This window comes from Besnoitia besnoiti, chromosome I (assembly GCF_002563875.1).
Source record: "Besnoitia besnoiti strain Bb-Ger1 chromosome I, whole genome shotgun sequence".
NCBI lineage: Eukaryota > Apicomplexa > Conoidasida > Eucoccidiorida > Sarcocystidae > Besnoitia > Besnoitia besnoiti.
In genome coordinates, this window is record NC_042356.1 from 331,188 (window position 1) to 346,980 (window position 15,793).

Sequence of the window (15,793 nt, forward strand, 5' to 3'; positions counted from 1 at the left end):
AGAAAAGGCGTGCATGCGCCAGGGAGCCCCCACATGAGTTGAGCCGCTGTGCTGTTCCTGGGGGCTCTGTCCCGCCCCACCTCCCGCCGCCTCTTCGCTCTCGCGTTTTTCCGCGAACCTTTCCTGGGGATTCAGGACCGCATTGTTGGCGAGAGCTTTCTCTTGTTTTTTGCTTGTCTCTCTCGGTCTCTTCGTCTCCGTTCTCGCCTTTTTTCTCGTCGTCGTCGCCCTTCCCCCGCTTTTCTCGCTCTCTTCGTTCCACGCGCCCGCGGGGTCGAGTGAGTTGCGGTGTACGTACACCCCGTTCGCGAGTTTCTGTTTGCACACGTGCGTTTGTCTACGTGCGTGTCTGCCGTCTGTTCCTGCTGCGACTGAGAGAAAATGGCACCGAAGAAGTCCGCAAAAGCCGCCGCCGCCGAGGAGGGCGAAGGCGCGGCTGCGCAAACCTCCGGTCTCGGACCCGCGACCCGCGACGGCGAAATTGTGTTTGGCGTCGCGCACATCTACGCCTCGTTTAACGACACTTTCATTCACGTGACAGACCTCAGCGGCCGCGAAACCCTTGTCCGCGTCACCGGCGGCATGAAGGTCAAGGCAGACCGCGACGAAAGCTCGCCGTACGCTGCCATGATGGCTGCTGCCGATGTCGCCGCCAGATGCAAAGAGCTCGGCATCTCGGCTGTCCACGTCAAGGTCCGCGCAGCCGGCGGGACTCGCAGCAAGACCCCTGGTCCCGGTGCACAGAGCGCTCTCAGGTAAGCCAGCAAGCCGCGCGAGAGACCGAGGAAAGGAAAGGAGGAGAGGGAAAGCTGAAACGCCGACCTGGGGCGGGACTCCCCTGGCCGTACAGGGGGGGAGGGGAGGACGAAATTGGTAATCGCGTGTTTTCTCAACCAGGCGGCGCAGAGCTTTTCCGCGACGCCCCTCCTACTCCTCAACTCGCTCGCTGTCGTGGCGATATAGTGAGGAACGAGATGATGTGTAGCTTCCTCGGCTCCGTATGCATGCGCACTGGGGATGGCGCCGTTTCAAACTGCGGCCGCGATCGTGGATGGAGTTCAAAGAGAAGTCTCTGAGGGGCGCATAAGGCAGGGAGAGACTCGATTTCGGGGTAACCAGTTGGAGGGAGAAAAAGCGCCCCGAGTCTACCGCGAAGGGGGCGAATGGGGAGGCGTGCGGCTCAGGCTTGTTGCTGCAGACGTGCTGCTGTCACTCCTCGAATGCCCTCCGTACTCGCCATCTCGTGGGGTCCTTGTTGTTGTCACCCTTTCTGCGTGTCTCTTCTGCGGATGCCTGGTCTCTGTGCGTGCCTCCAATGCTTGCCGCGTTGTGGACACGAAAGAAGTGTGCGTCGAGCTTTTCTGTGGGGGTAGGGTTTCGCCTCTCTCCTGTCAGAAGAGCGGGCTGCCAGGCATCGCGACACGCCATTATCATTATTCCGTCTTCTCTGCTCTCTTCGGGGTGCCTCTCGCGGCGGTGCCCGGGGCAGTCTCCAGCAGTCTCAGCTGGCACTGCCCGCGTTTGAGTGTGAAGCTCCTCCTTCGGAGTCGCGGTGTGGATTTTCTGTGGGTTTTCCCACGTTTTGCAGCGTTCGGTTGTCTTCGGTTGCGTGTTGCTGATTTTCCTCGTTTTTTCCGAAATGTTTTTTTTTTTGCAGAGCCTTGGCACGTTCTGGCATGCGCATTGGCCGCATCGAGGACGTCACCCCGATCCCGACAGACTCCACCCGGAGAAAGTCTGGTCGCCGCGGTCGCCGTCTCTAGAGGATTTCCTTTTTTCTCCCTCTTCCTGTCTGTTCCGCTTGCGGAGTGGCGTGCAGGGCGCCGGTGGGAGCTTTTCTTGGGTGTTCCTCTGGATTTCGAGTGCGAGCTCGGATGCACTGAAGCCGCGGGGAGCGCTCTCTAGGAGGAGTGCCCTGAGGGAAGAGGGGAAGAAAGGTGCAAAGGTGTGTGTAGTGTCGGCGAAGCCGAGAGGAGGGAGGCCGACGGGAGAGAATCTTTCATCGTTGCCTCGTTCCACTGTCAGGAGATTTCTGGTGTGAAACGACTCTTCTCCTTTCGCTTTACCGGATATTGCCGCACACATCGCGTCGCCCTTGCCGAGGGTTGAAGAAAAAGGGGTCGCATCCCGCGCGGAAGGGACGCGATGATCTCTCTAGATCGGCGGCGCTCCACAGCTAGCCGACGCAGACACGCAGAAACCTCTCTGGCGTTATCCCTCTGGAGGAGGAGGCCCTGGACGGGCCGTGAACAAGTAGCAATTCTTTTTAAAAAAATTCACATAATTCAAGTCTAATTAATAATCTATTCTTAAGTTTAGCAGTAAACTTAGTAGTAACTTACAGTGTGATAGTGGAGTCGAACTACTACAAAATAAACCTACATCTTGTAGTTTTAACAGTTGAAAGGATGAATCAGACACTCACCGAATAGAGAAACGTACCGGCGTAGGCGCCGCGAGTTAGGCCGCACGTTGAGTGCACGGAGCAATCGCGAAAGCGATGGTTCACCAGAGTGGGAGGGTCGCGGGGTCTTCCTGGGGCCCGAGAGTGCAAGAGAGGAAATCAGCGGTGCTGGCCGCGCGTGGCAGCTAGTGTGGCACGCATGAATTGGCGGGATTGTGAGCCAGAAGACATAAACTGCCTTTCTTCACGTACGTCACGCGATAGCGTAATTCGCATCTGCTTTCGTGAAACACAGATGTTCCCCCGCCTTGCATCATCTAAGGCGAGTGCTTGCGCCTCTACGGAGTTTAGAGACGAAGAGTCTCTTCCGCGCCTGACAGCACCTCTGGGGCTTCAAACTTCGAAGGCAGCGTTGCCTGACTGTCGTCGCGCTCGCGCGCGGGACTCCACTTGAGAAGCCAGCCTATTGTGGTGCACTGCGAATCGAGCACAGAAGTCCCAAAAAGTTCGGTAGAGACTTTCCGAGGTACGCACCGCTGTAAGTATCTCGGAAAGTCTCTACCGAACTCGAGAGGCTGGGTCCTGCTCAGACCCCCCACGAGGCAAATTCCATGCTGAGACGGCAAATCACCCTCGAAACAGAAGCGCTGCCATCCAGTACAGCACTTGGTGCGTTACGCGGAGGCGATGAGGACTGCATCGACATGTACACATACATACATACATACATACATACATACATACATATAGATATATATGCAGGTATATATGTACCTGTGGTTGTCGTGGTCTTTTCTGCGGCCTCTGCACGAGTTGAAGTGCGGGTTGAAGACCTTGCCGCCTCTCGCTATCACGGACGGAGTGACTGTGGCGACTGCGTGCGCGGCTCCGCAAGCGAGGGCGGAGGCCATCGTGGGGACTCTTTGATTCCCTCGAGACGTCGCAGAGCACCGCCAACGCCCGTTGGTGCCCGGCATCGGGTTCGCTCACAGCACTCGGTACACTCTGCAATTTCTTGAGCAAAGAAAGATACGTATGCATCTAACTATCGAGGTCTCTCCGACTCTATATCAATATATATATATATATATATATATATATATATATATATATATATATATATATATATACGTGGGGTAGATGCTTTTGCCAGTGAATAGAGTGAATATTTAGATATCATGGCGAGGCTTTTTCCACAACGGCCTCGCTCTCCAACTTTCCTGTGTGTTTTCCGGCGAGTCATGCCTCGCTCGAGCCTCAACAGTGTGCGTAGAGTTCTGTCGCAGTATGTTCAAAGGTTTTCACAGCGTCGCCTGCTGGCTCGGGGCGCGTGTGCCTCTCGCATCATCGTCTCACAGCATGAAGCGCGCGATGTTTCCCGCTGCATCACGGTACGGCCGATAGAGGAAAACGAAGAAAATGACACAACTGAGACTGGCGTTGATAAGCAAGGCCGCGGCTTCGTTAGCAAGGTCCTCTTTCTCTCCAAGGTCTCTCCCGCGATAAAGATTTCGCCAGCAGGACGGGTTCAGCAAGCACCGCAGAAGCAGCCACAGCACATTCTCTCGCTCCCCATTCTTTGCGCTCTGCGTCCGTAACACCTTGCTGTCTTGTAACGCGTCTGCTTCCCCCTCGTTCACGTTGTCAGCGACGCTTTCCGCAGCGCCTTCCCCGTTTTCCCTTCGGCGCGTTGCTAGACGCGCCGCAGCCGAGGCGCCTGCGACGGACCTCGAATACCGGCTGTAGGTACACGCCATGTCCTCCGCTGAGCTGGACTCCGCCAGCTGTGCCTCCTCCGGTTTTCCCGGCGACCTTCGGCGCCTACTAGACGCGAGGTTCGCCTCGCGTGAGGAAGGAAATCGTTCATGCAGGACGAAGAGGAGAAGCAGAAAGAGGAAATACCTCGGCTCGATGAGGCCTGTGGGAACCAGCGCTAGAACGCAGCAGAGAAAGAAGGTGAAGAGAGAGGCGAAGGTGTAGAAGCGGCTAGAGCGCGGGCACACAAAACGCAAATCCGACGCCGCAGGGATATCTGCCGGGATTCTCTTTGCGAACTCCGGAGAGGCCGCAGGATCAGCCTCCCACTCTCGTCCCTCCTCTTGCTGCCTTCTCGATTTCGCGTCTGTCCCTTCGCCTTTCACCCTTTCTCCGCCGGCTTTCGCTTCCGCTGCTGCCTCGTGCTCCGCGCCAAGCTGTCCGCTGCACTTCGATCGAGAGACGATGCAGGCAGGCACCGGAGGCGAGACGAGTGAGCACGGCATGCCGAAGGCGAGGTAGCAGGCTGCCGCGAAGGGACCTACTAGCCACCTGAAGAGCGGAAAACGCAGCACGTGCCTCCAGAGGTAAAAGACGACGTGGCGGCTGTCGTTAAGTATGAAGGGATGGGCGATCGCGCCTATACCAGCTGCCAAACTGAGGCAGACAAAATACATGAAAAACGCGCCACAATGCCGCGGCATGTCACCTTGATCGGTCTCCACGCATCCGTCGCCTCCGCGCGAACAGTCTGAAGAAGAAGACGTTCTCTGTGACTCAGAGGTCTCTTCGAGAGCGGATCCGGCTCCGCTGAGCGGCGCCTTCATCCGCTTCGCGTCTCGGCGCGCCTCCGTCGGCGCGTGCGTTTCGGCTCGTCGCTCGCCCGCCGTCTGCCCTTCGCCCTCCAGGGCCTCACTCTTGAGGCCACAGAAGCCGTGAAGTTCCTTCCCGAGAGATTGACGCGCCCACGCGTCGACGACCGCAAACAAGGCCTTCAGCAGGCAACTCAGGCGGCGGAGAACTACAAGATACGTCGCCGGACTGGCCGCGCTGGCGACGGCGAGAGCGGCGTACAGCAGCTGAGCTGTATGTACCCTCGGGCGGTGGAAAGCCTGATGTCCCACAGCGACTTTCCCGCCGTTGAAGACGACGAAGAGAGCAAAGGCGAGAAGCGGAGCCGCGAGAGGGAGAGTGACGCGACAGCAGGCCCGCGGCGAAAAGAAAAAGGCGAGCGCGCTCTTTGCAGACTCCCACGTCGAACGCGCAAGGTGCGCGCCGGCGGCGCCGCTCGTTTGAAAGCCAGACGGCAGCAGACGAGCCCAGACCGACCTCTGTGTCTCCTCTGTGTGCCTGGTTCCTTCTTTCTCCGCCTCGCCTGCATGCGCGCCTCGAGGAGGCTGCCGTTTCGCCGGCGTCGCTGCCCGATCCGAAGAGACTCGAGACTTCGCCTGCCGCGCGGGAAGAGTCTCCTGCACGCGACTCTCGCCTGTCGACAGGACTGACGTCGCCGCGAGGAAGGTGAGGAGACATGCGCCGCCGCTCCAGACGACGGAGGTCTGAACACACTCGCAGTAGACAACAGGATGTCGGATTAAATCGCTGTCTGACTCGCAGAGGCGCGAGGAGCTCTTCCTGGACGCCTTGAGTCGTCTACAGGCTCCGTTTCGCCGCGCCGCTGGAATGCAATCCACGCGCCTAGCCGCATGCACTCTTTTCTCTAAACCGGTCAGGTCCTCCTACAGAGAACTAATCTATCTCAGTCTCGACAGAAGAGGCACGTAATGTCTGGCAGGCGCAGACGGCCTCCCTCGGTTTCCTTTGTCTGTTTTTTACTCTGGAAGAGGATGTCGAGTGCCAGTCTCTCGCGCAAGTACGTCTGGATATCGCCCTGGTTGCGGGGATACTGCCGCTTCGGAGGCAGCAGCTCCAGGCGTTGAGCACGCTGAACTCGGGGTTCAGCGCGCCTTGGAGGCCGTCTCACTTGTCGCACGAAGAAGGCAAGCGTCGCGGCAGCCGCAAAACTCCACAGGCTTGGGCTGAGGAGGAGCTGCGCGTAGGCGAAGAGCAACAGGAGCGCACCGAGCGGGTCTGTGTAGAAGAGGAAATTGTAGAAGTAGAAGGTTGGAAGAAGCGCGGCGCGCGCCACCCTGAGCGCGACCAGCAGGTCGCTCGCCTCCGCGTCGCCACCCGCGGGAGCGACAATCGTCGAGAGAAAAGCAAATGCAGCGTCAGAAGAACGAGCGAAGGAACGCGCCTCCCACGCGGCATGCGCAGAAGCCAAGGAGGCGCTCCCCGCCCAGGGGCGGCGGAGGGCCTTCGCGAGATGCCAGAGGAGAACAAGAGTCAACGGCGAGACGATCAGTGCATTGAATGCGCGGAACGAAGAGACATACCGGCAGAAGAACGGCAGAGTCGACTGTCGCAACTCTCCCCCCTCTTCTGTCCGCTTGGACGCGTCGCCCGCGAGGTTCTGCATGCCTGCGCCTGCGTTCGTTTCCGGTTTTCCGCGTCTTTCCGCGAGTTCACTGTGCCATCCAAGAGCGCTGTCCTCCACGTCTCGACATCCTCCTCCGGCCTCGTCCCTCGCGCCTTCTTGCCGCACTCGCATGATCTCTTCCTCCGCGGAGGCGCGCCGCAACAAGGCAAGCGAAGCGAGGGAGGCAGGAGTCGACAGCGCGCGCAGAACGAGCGAGGAAACCCAGTAGAGGCCTGGTGGCGTGCTTATACTCGGATGATAGAACGCGGGCGGCAGGCGTCGGCAGTAGCGCTGCGCCTGCGGAATGTGAAACTCCTGAAAATACAGGAAACGCAGAGACAAAGCAGGTGAGGCGATGCAGTCGCGTCGGCGTAAATCTGCCGGTCGTGCCTCAGGGATCAGAAGGAAGACGCACAACACATGCTCTCTGCTTCTCCCTGTGCTAGACAAAGACAGTGGCTGCGGCCGAACCGCGAGAAAAGCGAGCGCTCAAGCGCTTTCTTTTTCTCCCCTTCGGCAGCGGCAGCGACGGACAGCCGCAGAGTAATGCAGAAGGAAACAGTCGCAAGCGGAGAGGAGAAAGAGGTGACGGGAAAAGCGAATGTGGCCTAAACAACAGCAGAGGGAGACGATACGTAAGCTCAGAGAGGCGCCGGGGCAAGTTCAAGAGCGATAGAACGAGTGGCTTTCGCGAGCTGCACACGTTTCACGAGTGTTTACATAATCAGCTTCTACAAACCTTGTCGGACAGTTATGCCTATATATATATATATATATATATATATATTTTAATATGGATATCGCCGTAAGGTCAAGCACTTGGAGCAAAGACTGGAAGCGCAAGAGACACCTCCGCTGCACGTATACTTGCATACTCGTTGGTGAGCGTCTCAGTCAGGCGCGAGAAAGAATCCACGTGTAAGCAAGTTAAATTTTATATATTAGTCGCACCTTCACGCAGAGCGGAATCGGCTCTAGTGCTCACCTCGTCCATGTAGGGCTCCTGAACTAGCCGGTCAAAAAGGAGCAGGAGGACGGAGTTGAGACAGAGGAAGGAGAGGAGAAGGAGGAAGAAAACGCGCGGCGCCTTCATGGTGTTTGCGAGTCTTCTGCGCCGCGCTGAGGGAATGAAAAGAGCTGCCCGCGAGAGGCGAAGGCTTGGGGTCAGCGTGTCATGACGCTACAGGCAGAGCATGGCGCGAGGCGCCGCGCGGCGCTTTTACTGCGCTTCACGGCTCTCCTCTCGGATCTCGTCGCGCTTCGAGTCCACTCGTGTCGAGGCAAAGCTCTCGTCTGTGGTTTTTCTTTCCCCGTAATTCCAATCGAAGAGTGAGAGGCTGCACGACGATCTCTTTCGGTTCGGTGTGTGTCGCTTCTTCTGTGCGGCGGTGTCTCGTCGCGAAGGCCTCCTCGCCCGCTGAAAAAGAAACGAGATTCTAGGAACACCACCTCGATGCAACCGAGAAAACATCGCCGTCGGAGGTTTGCCAACGAGCGGAAACTTGGAAGAGAAAGACGAGGCGAGTCGCTGACAAGAAGAGACACGCCATCGGGCAAAGCGCGGAGAAAAGGAGCCTGAGAAGACACCAAGAAACGGACTTGATTTGAGAACGACACGCGAGCGCACGAAGCAGCCGGCGAGCCAAGTTGTTGTTCCAGTGAAAAGATGCCCGAGAAAGAAAAAACAGGGCAAGCCAGGAAAAAAAGGAGAAAAAAGAACATCTCCGATTATCGCGCGGCTACGGCGAGCGCGGGTCACGGGGGTCGCGCGAGGCGCGGCGGTCTGGGAAGACCCCGAAGCGAGACGCCACTCAGAAGACACAACAAAGACATTTTTCGTCGTGTCGAGTAGGTTAAAAAACGCTAGTTGCAGCGGCCTGCTTCCCGACTGTTCTTTCATTTTGCTTTGATTTTTCTGGATTTTTTGAATTTGTGTGGGGAGCGAAAACGGCGAGGATCCAGAGTTAGTCTTCATGAGTAGAGTCCTCTTCGCCCCGACGGCGACGGGTGTCTCTCCGTACGTAACGGATCTGTCTCTTCGCGGTCGGCGCTGTTTCGCGTCCAAAGGCAACGCGTCGCTCTAGTGTGCTGGCGCGCATGCATCTACTCAAAACGAGACTTTCTAGTCGTCCCGCCTTCAGAGAAAACCAGCCAACACGCGAAGGCAGCGAAGGCGCTGCTACGAAAATCCGACCTCGATGACCGGCCTTGTGGTCGCTGACACCCCAGTGACACTTCATGCAAAGAAAAGCTACTTCGCTGGGCACTCTGTTGGGTGATTCACCTGGCTAGTATACAGCCTGTTTTCCTGCGAATACGCAAGCTGGTAAATCACTCACTACGCTCTGACTACGCCGAAGCGCATGATATATATATGACTATGCGTGCAGACCCATACCTTCGTAAGAATACGGATCGTACATACATAAATGTATACTTCACGTTCAGGACATTCTGTCGCTCTCTTGTGCAGTGTCACGTCCGTTTCGAAGGAAAGCCGCCATGGAGGAAGATGAAGACTCTTCCAGTTGCTGTTGTTGATTCGGTGTTGGCGTTTGCCACAACGGTGGTACTGCGGCGTCGGCGCGGGGAAGAACTTTCTACGCTAAGAGAAAACTTTCGGCAAGAGATTCCCGCAAAGCCTTCAGGGCTAGAGGAAACCTTCAGAGGAGATAAATACATCTAGCTTCTTCCCTGTCCAACGCCCTCTTTTCGGCCTCTTTCACCCTCTCAGTTCACCTGCAGGCGCCCAGCGCTTAAACCGCGTTTGATCCTCTCAAGCCCGCGCCCCGCGAGATCGCAACCTTTGACTCACTTCGGACACGTGGAAGTCTCAGTTTATTCAGCGCAAAACGCAGCACCTGTCTCTTACGTCGGATGAGAGAGGAAAGCGCAGAAGAGAAAAAAACTCATTCCTTGAATGGATTGGACGCGAGGCTCGAGTTTTTTTAGCCACGATTTCGCTGCAGTGCATGCCAGTGGCTCGCGAACGAGATGTGTGAAACGCGACCTAAAAGTGAAGAAGAGTCCATAGTTTCGAGCGGAGTTAAACGCTTAAAAAAACAGGAGAAACCTGTGGAGGCTTCAAGCTGATGAGACTCCACGCAACTGAATTAAACTGGGCACACAAATTGTCGCCGTCCTCGCACCCTTGCCAATCCCCGTCGCCGCCTGCCCTCGCGGTGCACGCGACGACGCCGGTGTCTCCTCTGGAGCCCAGTGCGGTCGGAGGCGCCCCGCGACCCCAGCTCAGGGATTCTTGGACTCTGCCCGCTTCAGCTCAAACGGAAAGGAGACAGGGTCTCCTTCGAGCCCAGCAAGGCCGACGGAGACGTGGCGCGTGAACTTGTCCTGCGCCTCTTGCTCAGCGAGCTTGGCCTTAGAGGCTGTGGAGGCAAATCAGCAACAGCAGGCACGCAGCGCAGAAAAGAAAAGTCAAACTCGTTTCCGCAGCCAACGCACTGACTCCAGGCGAAGAGAAAGGCACAGAGATCGCAGGCAGGGACACAAAAGAAAAACAACAGGCAACAAAAGTGAGGAGATGCTGACAGGCATCAAACGCGAGCGCGCGGCTCCCGCGTGAGACGCCACGGCCTCCACGCGAAGCCGCGGTTCGCGAGGACGCGTTTTCGCTTCGCTTGCTCCCTAGCCTCACACGCATCTCTCCATCGCGAATGATTGCGTCTTTTTCCTCTCCAGTCACACTTTAAAAGAAAAAGCTCTTGGTTCTCTTTCGCCCTCTGCGTAAACTCCTTACTTTTGAACGCCTCGCGGATCTCGGGAACGAGCTTCTCCAGCGCGAGGACTTCGTCCATAGAGAGGGACTCCAGCAAGCTGCGGGGACAGAGTGGAAGACAGGCACGAATAGCCTCCATTGTTGATGTCCGCTTGCCTCGAGTCCAAGCTGCGGTCGCACTAAAGGGCCGCGTACCGGCGACCGCAACGCAGAAGAGTCTCCGAACGATTCCAGACACCGAGAGGCAGACACCGCCGAGAGGGGCGCGGCGAGCGCAACAGCGAAACGAAAACCCAGTTCTCCGACAAGAACAGGTGGAAATGAACTCAAAAACAAAAGGAAGGACGACGAAACGCTGAGCAGAGGGAAGTTTTCTCGGGTGAAACAAGAAGCGAAGACAATAAGCAGAGGCGAATGGCAAGGGTGACAAAATGAAGCGACCGAAGGAGAGGCTGCGGAGACGAGGGAGATGAGAGGACGCAGAAAAGAAGGGAAGCAGAAAAGCTTTCAGGCGAAATGAGACACTCACTGGTGGGAGTGAGCCTGAGCGAACGCCAGACAGGGGGTGTGTGTGCGTTTTATCGCGCCTGAAAAGACACCAAAATTGAAATACTCCGATCTCAAATTCGGTTTGCTTCTCCTCGCTGACTGCCTTCAGTCCACGCGATGAATCAACTCCCAACCCTTCCGCAGAAGACCGCTACGCCCGTCTTCGTTTCACCTTCATTTGCCACCTTGCGGCGCTCGAAAGTCTTTTCAAGCTCTCTCCATCAATAGTTTCGTCGTTTCGACGTCTCTGTTGCTCCCTCGCTTTTCCTCGCGTCGCTTGACCTCCCTCCGGACGCTTCGCATTCGCTCAACTCTCCTGCACTTTTTCTTTCTCGGCCTCAGTTTCTATCCTTCCTTGCTTCGCCTGCTCGCCCGCTTCGCAGACTGCTGGATTCTTCCGTGACTCTCTCCCTCCCAGCTCTGCCCCCCCCCCCCCCCCCCCCCCGGGTCCTCTGCAGGTTTAGTCCAGTCAACTAGCAAGCGTTAGATGCGTCAAAGGCATTCAGAATCGCGTTTTTAATTTCTCACTTTCGACAGCTTGACTCCACGCGAGCTTGCCGTCGTAGCGCTTCAGCGCCGGGCTGCGGTTCCGCTCGAGGCGCCTGCGCAGGCGCTCAGGCAGCAGTCGCGGATTGAGGCGGTCGATGTATCCGTTGCAAACGAAGACGAGCTTCTCGTGATTTTCGTGAAGCTGCAGACACGACGCTCAGAAGGGGACGCGCGCGCGTAGCCCGATGCAGATAAGCAGAAAAGCGCAGTGCGAGAGACAGACGAGGAAGCGTCGCAGAAAGCGAGGCCACACCCCGCAACACAGGCGCGGAGAGAGACACATCGCGACGGAAAACACGGATGAAAGACAGCCAAGAAAAGCCGAGCGAACGCAATGCGCAGACAAGGGACAACGAGATGAAGAAAGCAAAGATGACGAGAAAAAGCACGACCGTAAAACTACATACACATGGGCGTATATGTGTCTGTGTATGCATCTATGTATGTATGAAGCATGTGTGTATCAAGCATGTATGTACGTAAAGAAGATGTAAATGGGAGACAAATGCCCGATGTGAACTCTCACTGGAGGCGGATACATCAACCGCTGGGACAGGCGGCGCTCTCCCGAGAGAGGCCCGTTCGCGCGGCTGCACTGGACAGTCTCCACGGCCGCTTCAGAGAGAAAGCGGCCGGTGATAAGCCTCGGCGGCTTTTCCTGCAGAATTCGAGATGTTCTTACCATCTGGACAGTCGATCGATTTCGAGGTGGGTAGTTGATGTGCACCCAGCGCCGTCTTCCTCGCTGGCACAAGTCCCACCTGAAGCCGCGCGTCCGCCAGCCGAGACACGGCGCCGAGAGAAAAAACATTTTTAATTCTAAAAATTCGAAAAAAATCGCCTGGCGCCTCTCCCCTATCCCATTCTTCGTCCGCGCCGCCCGTCGCAGCCCCGCCAATTTCAAAGACGCGAGACATCGAAAGGCACGCCCGCGCCGCGCCTCTTGGACCCTCCAACCCTCTCCCTTCGCGCGGAGGCTCCTTTGCGGAATTTTGCTTCCTCGCTCCGCGTGAAGGCCGCCTGAATTCGGCCTCCGCTCCCGCCCAAGCACGGTGAATGCGAAAGCCTTCCGTGGAAGACTCGGGGGCTCATGCGCGCGCTGCGTAGAATGCTTGTCTTCAGCGGAGACGAAGTGAGACTAGCAGCGAAACAACGAAAGAGAGGAGACGGCATACGCCAGGCAGCCACTCAGAGAGAGATGAAAATTCGCAAGAGGAAGCGACAGAAAGGCATGAGTTCCTACTCACGAAAAGGAACGAAAAGGACTCGTACGGGTTCTCTGGGGGACGTTTGCGAGCAGCGAGAGACAGCGGCGCAGGACGAACGCAGCAGAAGGGACAAAAGAGGAAAAAAGAAAGGACTCAAGGCAGAAAACAAAAAACATCAAGCGAACGCAGACACAAAGCGTATTCTATCCGGTGCTTCACCTTTCGGCGTGCGCCTTCCTCGCTGTGGAAGTCCTTCGCATAGGCGAAACTCGGCTCCGTAGGGCATGCAACCTTGTGTCGTCACTGAAGCACCTAAAGCAAGCAGAATGTGGACTTCAAAAGAGATAAATGGGGAAAGATGCTCGAAAGTCTTCGGTCTCTTCGTTTCGTTTATCGAAGTGGAACAAGAAGAGTCCGATGTGCATTTTTCGATTGGCGCCTCTCTCTGCCTACTCTGCCAAAAGGCTTCATTTGCGCATGCAGAGACGACGACGCTCACGTTTTCGTTGCATGCGTCGGGGGAGTAGAAACGAACGAAATTCCTTTGTTTTTCCAACTTCAACTCTCAGACAGCCCTCCTTGCCGGAAGCTGACTAGAATTTTGCGTTTTTTTCTTCTTGTTCGCGTCTTTTTATCTGACATCTGTCCCAACGTCCCGCCACAGCTGCTGCGAGGGCGCGTGTAGTGACACGTGGCAGTCGCACCGAACGAGTTTTCTCTTCTTTCTTCCGCGGCTCTGCAGGCGTTATCTTCGTCACCTGTCTCTTCCGGTTCCTTTGTCTTCGTCCTGCTTTCCGTCTCTTGTCTGCCTTGTCTTCCTTCCTGGCAAACTGTCGCGCAGCCGATCTCCCTCCCCCGCTTGCCGCTACACTCATGTGCCTCCTCTACTGATATTATCCGTGTATTCAAACCTACAGGCGCACGTATTGCCTGCACAGAGGGCAGATCGTTTCTGTGTCTGTCGTCCCTCCCGCGCTTTCCCCTTGCCAACTCGAAGCCTAGCCCCCGCTGACCTCGTATTGTCTCTCCTCGTGAACGCAGTGGCCTTCTTCGACGCGCCTGCGGCGTCGAAGGCTGCTCGCCTTCTCTGTGTGCCTAGATCGCGTCAGGATTTATTATTGTCCTGCGTTTAAAGGAGCTTCGCCGCGATGGGGAAGCTATCGAAAGACCGCAGAGACATCTACTACCGCCGCGCGAAGGAGGAGGGCTACCGCGCGCGCTCGGCGTACAAGCTGCTTCAACTTGACGACGAACTTCACTTCCTGTCGCCGCCTTCGCTGTCGCGGCGCTCACGGCAGGCTCGGCGGGCGCGCGAGGAGGCCCAGGACGCCGAGCTCGACGCGCAGGCCGAGGCGGCGGACGTGGAGGACGACGGCGAGGCGGCTGAGGATAGCGACGGAGAGCAGGACTCTTGTCAAGGCGAAGACGCCTACCCCGTGCGCGCTGTTGATCTCTGCGCAGCGCCAGGCAGCTGGTCACAAGTCCTGCGGCGTCGCCTCTGGGAGAACTACCGCCGAAAGCTCGCCCGCTTCGAGGCGCGGAAGGCGCGAGAGACTCAAGCTTCTTCTTCCTCTTCTCCTCCGTCTTCGCCCTCTTCTCCCTCCTCTTCTTCTCTCCTCGATTCCTCGTTCTCGGCTTTGTCTTCGCCGCCGGCGCCTCCGCTGATCGTGGCAGTTGATCTGCAGGAGATGGCGCCGATTCCGGGCGTCTTTGCTCTGCAGGCGGATATCACGCACGAGTCGACGATTCGCTCGATCCTTGATTTCTTTTCGCAGCAGCCGGCGGATCTGGTGGTGTGCGACGGCGCGCCAGACGTGACCGGCATGCATGATATCGACGAGTTCATTCAGGCGCAGCTGCTTTTCGCGGCGCTCAAGTGCGTCGGTGGCGTCCTCAAGTCCGGGGGGGCTTTCGTCTGCAAGACTTTCCGCGGCGAGCAGATCCCCCTCGTCTACCTCCAGCTCAAGACACTCTTCGCAGAAGTCCGGTGCTGCAAGCCTGCAGCCAGCCGCAACAGCAGCATCGAGGCCTTTCTCGTCTGCAAGGGCTTCCAGCCTCTCCCACGGCACTGGCTCAATGCGCCCTCCGCAGCGACCGCTCCCACAGAAGAGGGAGTAGAAGGAAAAGCTGAAGCAGAGGGAGATGCGCGCGACGGTGCTGTTCAGGGCTGCCTCGTGCCCTTCCTCGCCTGCGGAGACCTGGCGGGCTACGACGCAGACCGCAACTACCCGCTCGACGCGAAGCAGCACGTCTTCCTCCCTCCCACGCAGCCGCCTGTGCGCCCTCCCTACCACGAAGCTCTCCAACGCAAGCGAGGCGCTGGCGCCGCCGCCTGAATTTTCGTGGCAAACCCCCAACTCCGTCGTAAGCAGACGCCCTGCGGTCGCCTCGCATGCCGCCGCGCCTCAGTCTCTCTCCCTGCGTCCGCGCGTGCAGACAGCCGGCGGATCCGCGCGCGGCGCCTCGTCGAGGCTCGTGTGACTCACGTCTCTCGAGGCAGCTCTCAAGAGAGCGGCGACGCGGTTCTAAACTCTTCTCTTTTTGTTTGCGTGCCGCGTCTCTCCAGTCCTTCGGTGAGCCGCGGCGCGCGCAGCTGGGGCTGTCGACTCACTCGACGGTGTTTTCGCTGCGTGCTTTCGCCTTCTAGTCTAGACTTTCAGAGTGAGAAAAACTGTTTTGCTCTCGCACTCTGAGAAATCGACCGCACGCGAATTCTGGAAAAGCCGCGCGTCTGCTCTGTCTCGCAGGGTGGGCGCGCCAGCCGCCAGCTTGCTTTGTATTTGAACAATTAGGAAGACGTTAACACCTGCAGCCACGCCAAAGGAGTGCCCGTCTCAGAGACACAAAGCGCCTTCCTAGAGAAAAAACAGACAGACCGACTCTCCTTAGCCTCCGTGCGACTCGCTCCCCAGCGATGGACCGCCTTTGGGTTTTTTGCGATTTTTTAGCGTCGAGAGACGCCAGTGCAGCGAAGATCCAGAGTCCTAGAGAGAGCAGAGTGACCTGAAGGGGTGGCGGTCTGCCTAGCGCTTCACAGGTGACGCCGTGGCACAGGCGTGAGCGCCGAGCGCCTTCGCTTGCTGCGCGTAGCTCCCTGCCTTCTCAACTCAGCTACG

General features: G+C 57.5%; 4 protein-coding genes across 4 annotated transcripts; 2 read left to right on the forward strand and 2 right to left on the reverse strand.

The window, feature by feature from the left end:
* Positions 1–381: 381 nt before the first annotated feature.
* Positions 382–1,763, forward strand: BESB_000430 (ribosomal protein RPS14; the record flags this gene model as incomplete). Its single annotated transcript, XM_029358798.1, has 2 exons — positions 382–755; positions 1,658–1,763. 2 exons carry the CDS (start codon positions 382–384, stop codon positions 1,761–1,763), a joined length of 480 nt encoding a protein of 159 aa, XP_029221710.1.
* A 1,993-nt stretch (positions 1,764–3,756) lies between these two features.
* BESB_000440 (uncharacterized protein) lies at positions 3,757–7,728 on the reverse strand (the record flags this gene model as incomplete). The annotated part of the gene is made up of 3 exons (XM_029358799.1): positions 3,757–5,715; positions 6,141–6,950; positions 7,621–7,728. The coding sequence occupies 3 exons, from the start codon at positions 7,726–7,728 to the stop codon at positions 3,757–3,759; spliced, it is 2,877 nt and encodes a 958-aa protein (XP_029221711.1).
* A 2,156-nt stretch (positions 7,729–9,884) lies between these two features.
* On the reverse strand, positions 9,885–12,154 carry BESB_000450 (uncharacterized protein; the record flags this gene model as incomplete). The annotated part of the gene is made up of 5 exons (XM_029358800.1): positions 9,885–10,021; positions 10,393–10,469; positions 10,901–10,958; positions 11,449–11,611; positions 12,152–12,154. 5 exons carry the CDS (start codon positions 12,152–12,154, stop codon positions 9,885–9,887), a joined length of 438 nt encoding a protein of 145 aa, XP_029221712.1.
* Positions 12,155–13,825: 1,671 nt separating this feature from the next.
* Positions 13,826–15,013, forward strand: BESB_000460 (putative ribosomal RNA large subunit methyltransferase FTSJ1; the record flags this gene model as incomplete). The annotated part of the gene is made up of 1 exon (XM_029358801.1): positions 13,826–15,013. The coding sequence occupies one exon, from the start codon at positions 13,826–13,828 to the stop codon at positions 15,011–15,013; it is 1,188 nt and encodes a 395-aa protein (XP_029221713.1).
* Between the last annotated feature and the right edge of the window lie 780 nt (positions 15,014–15,793).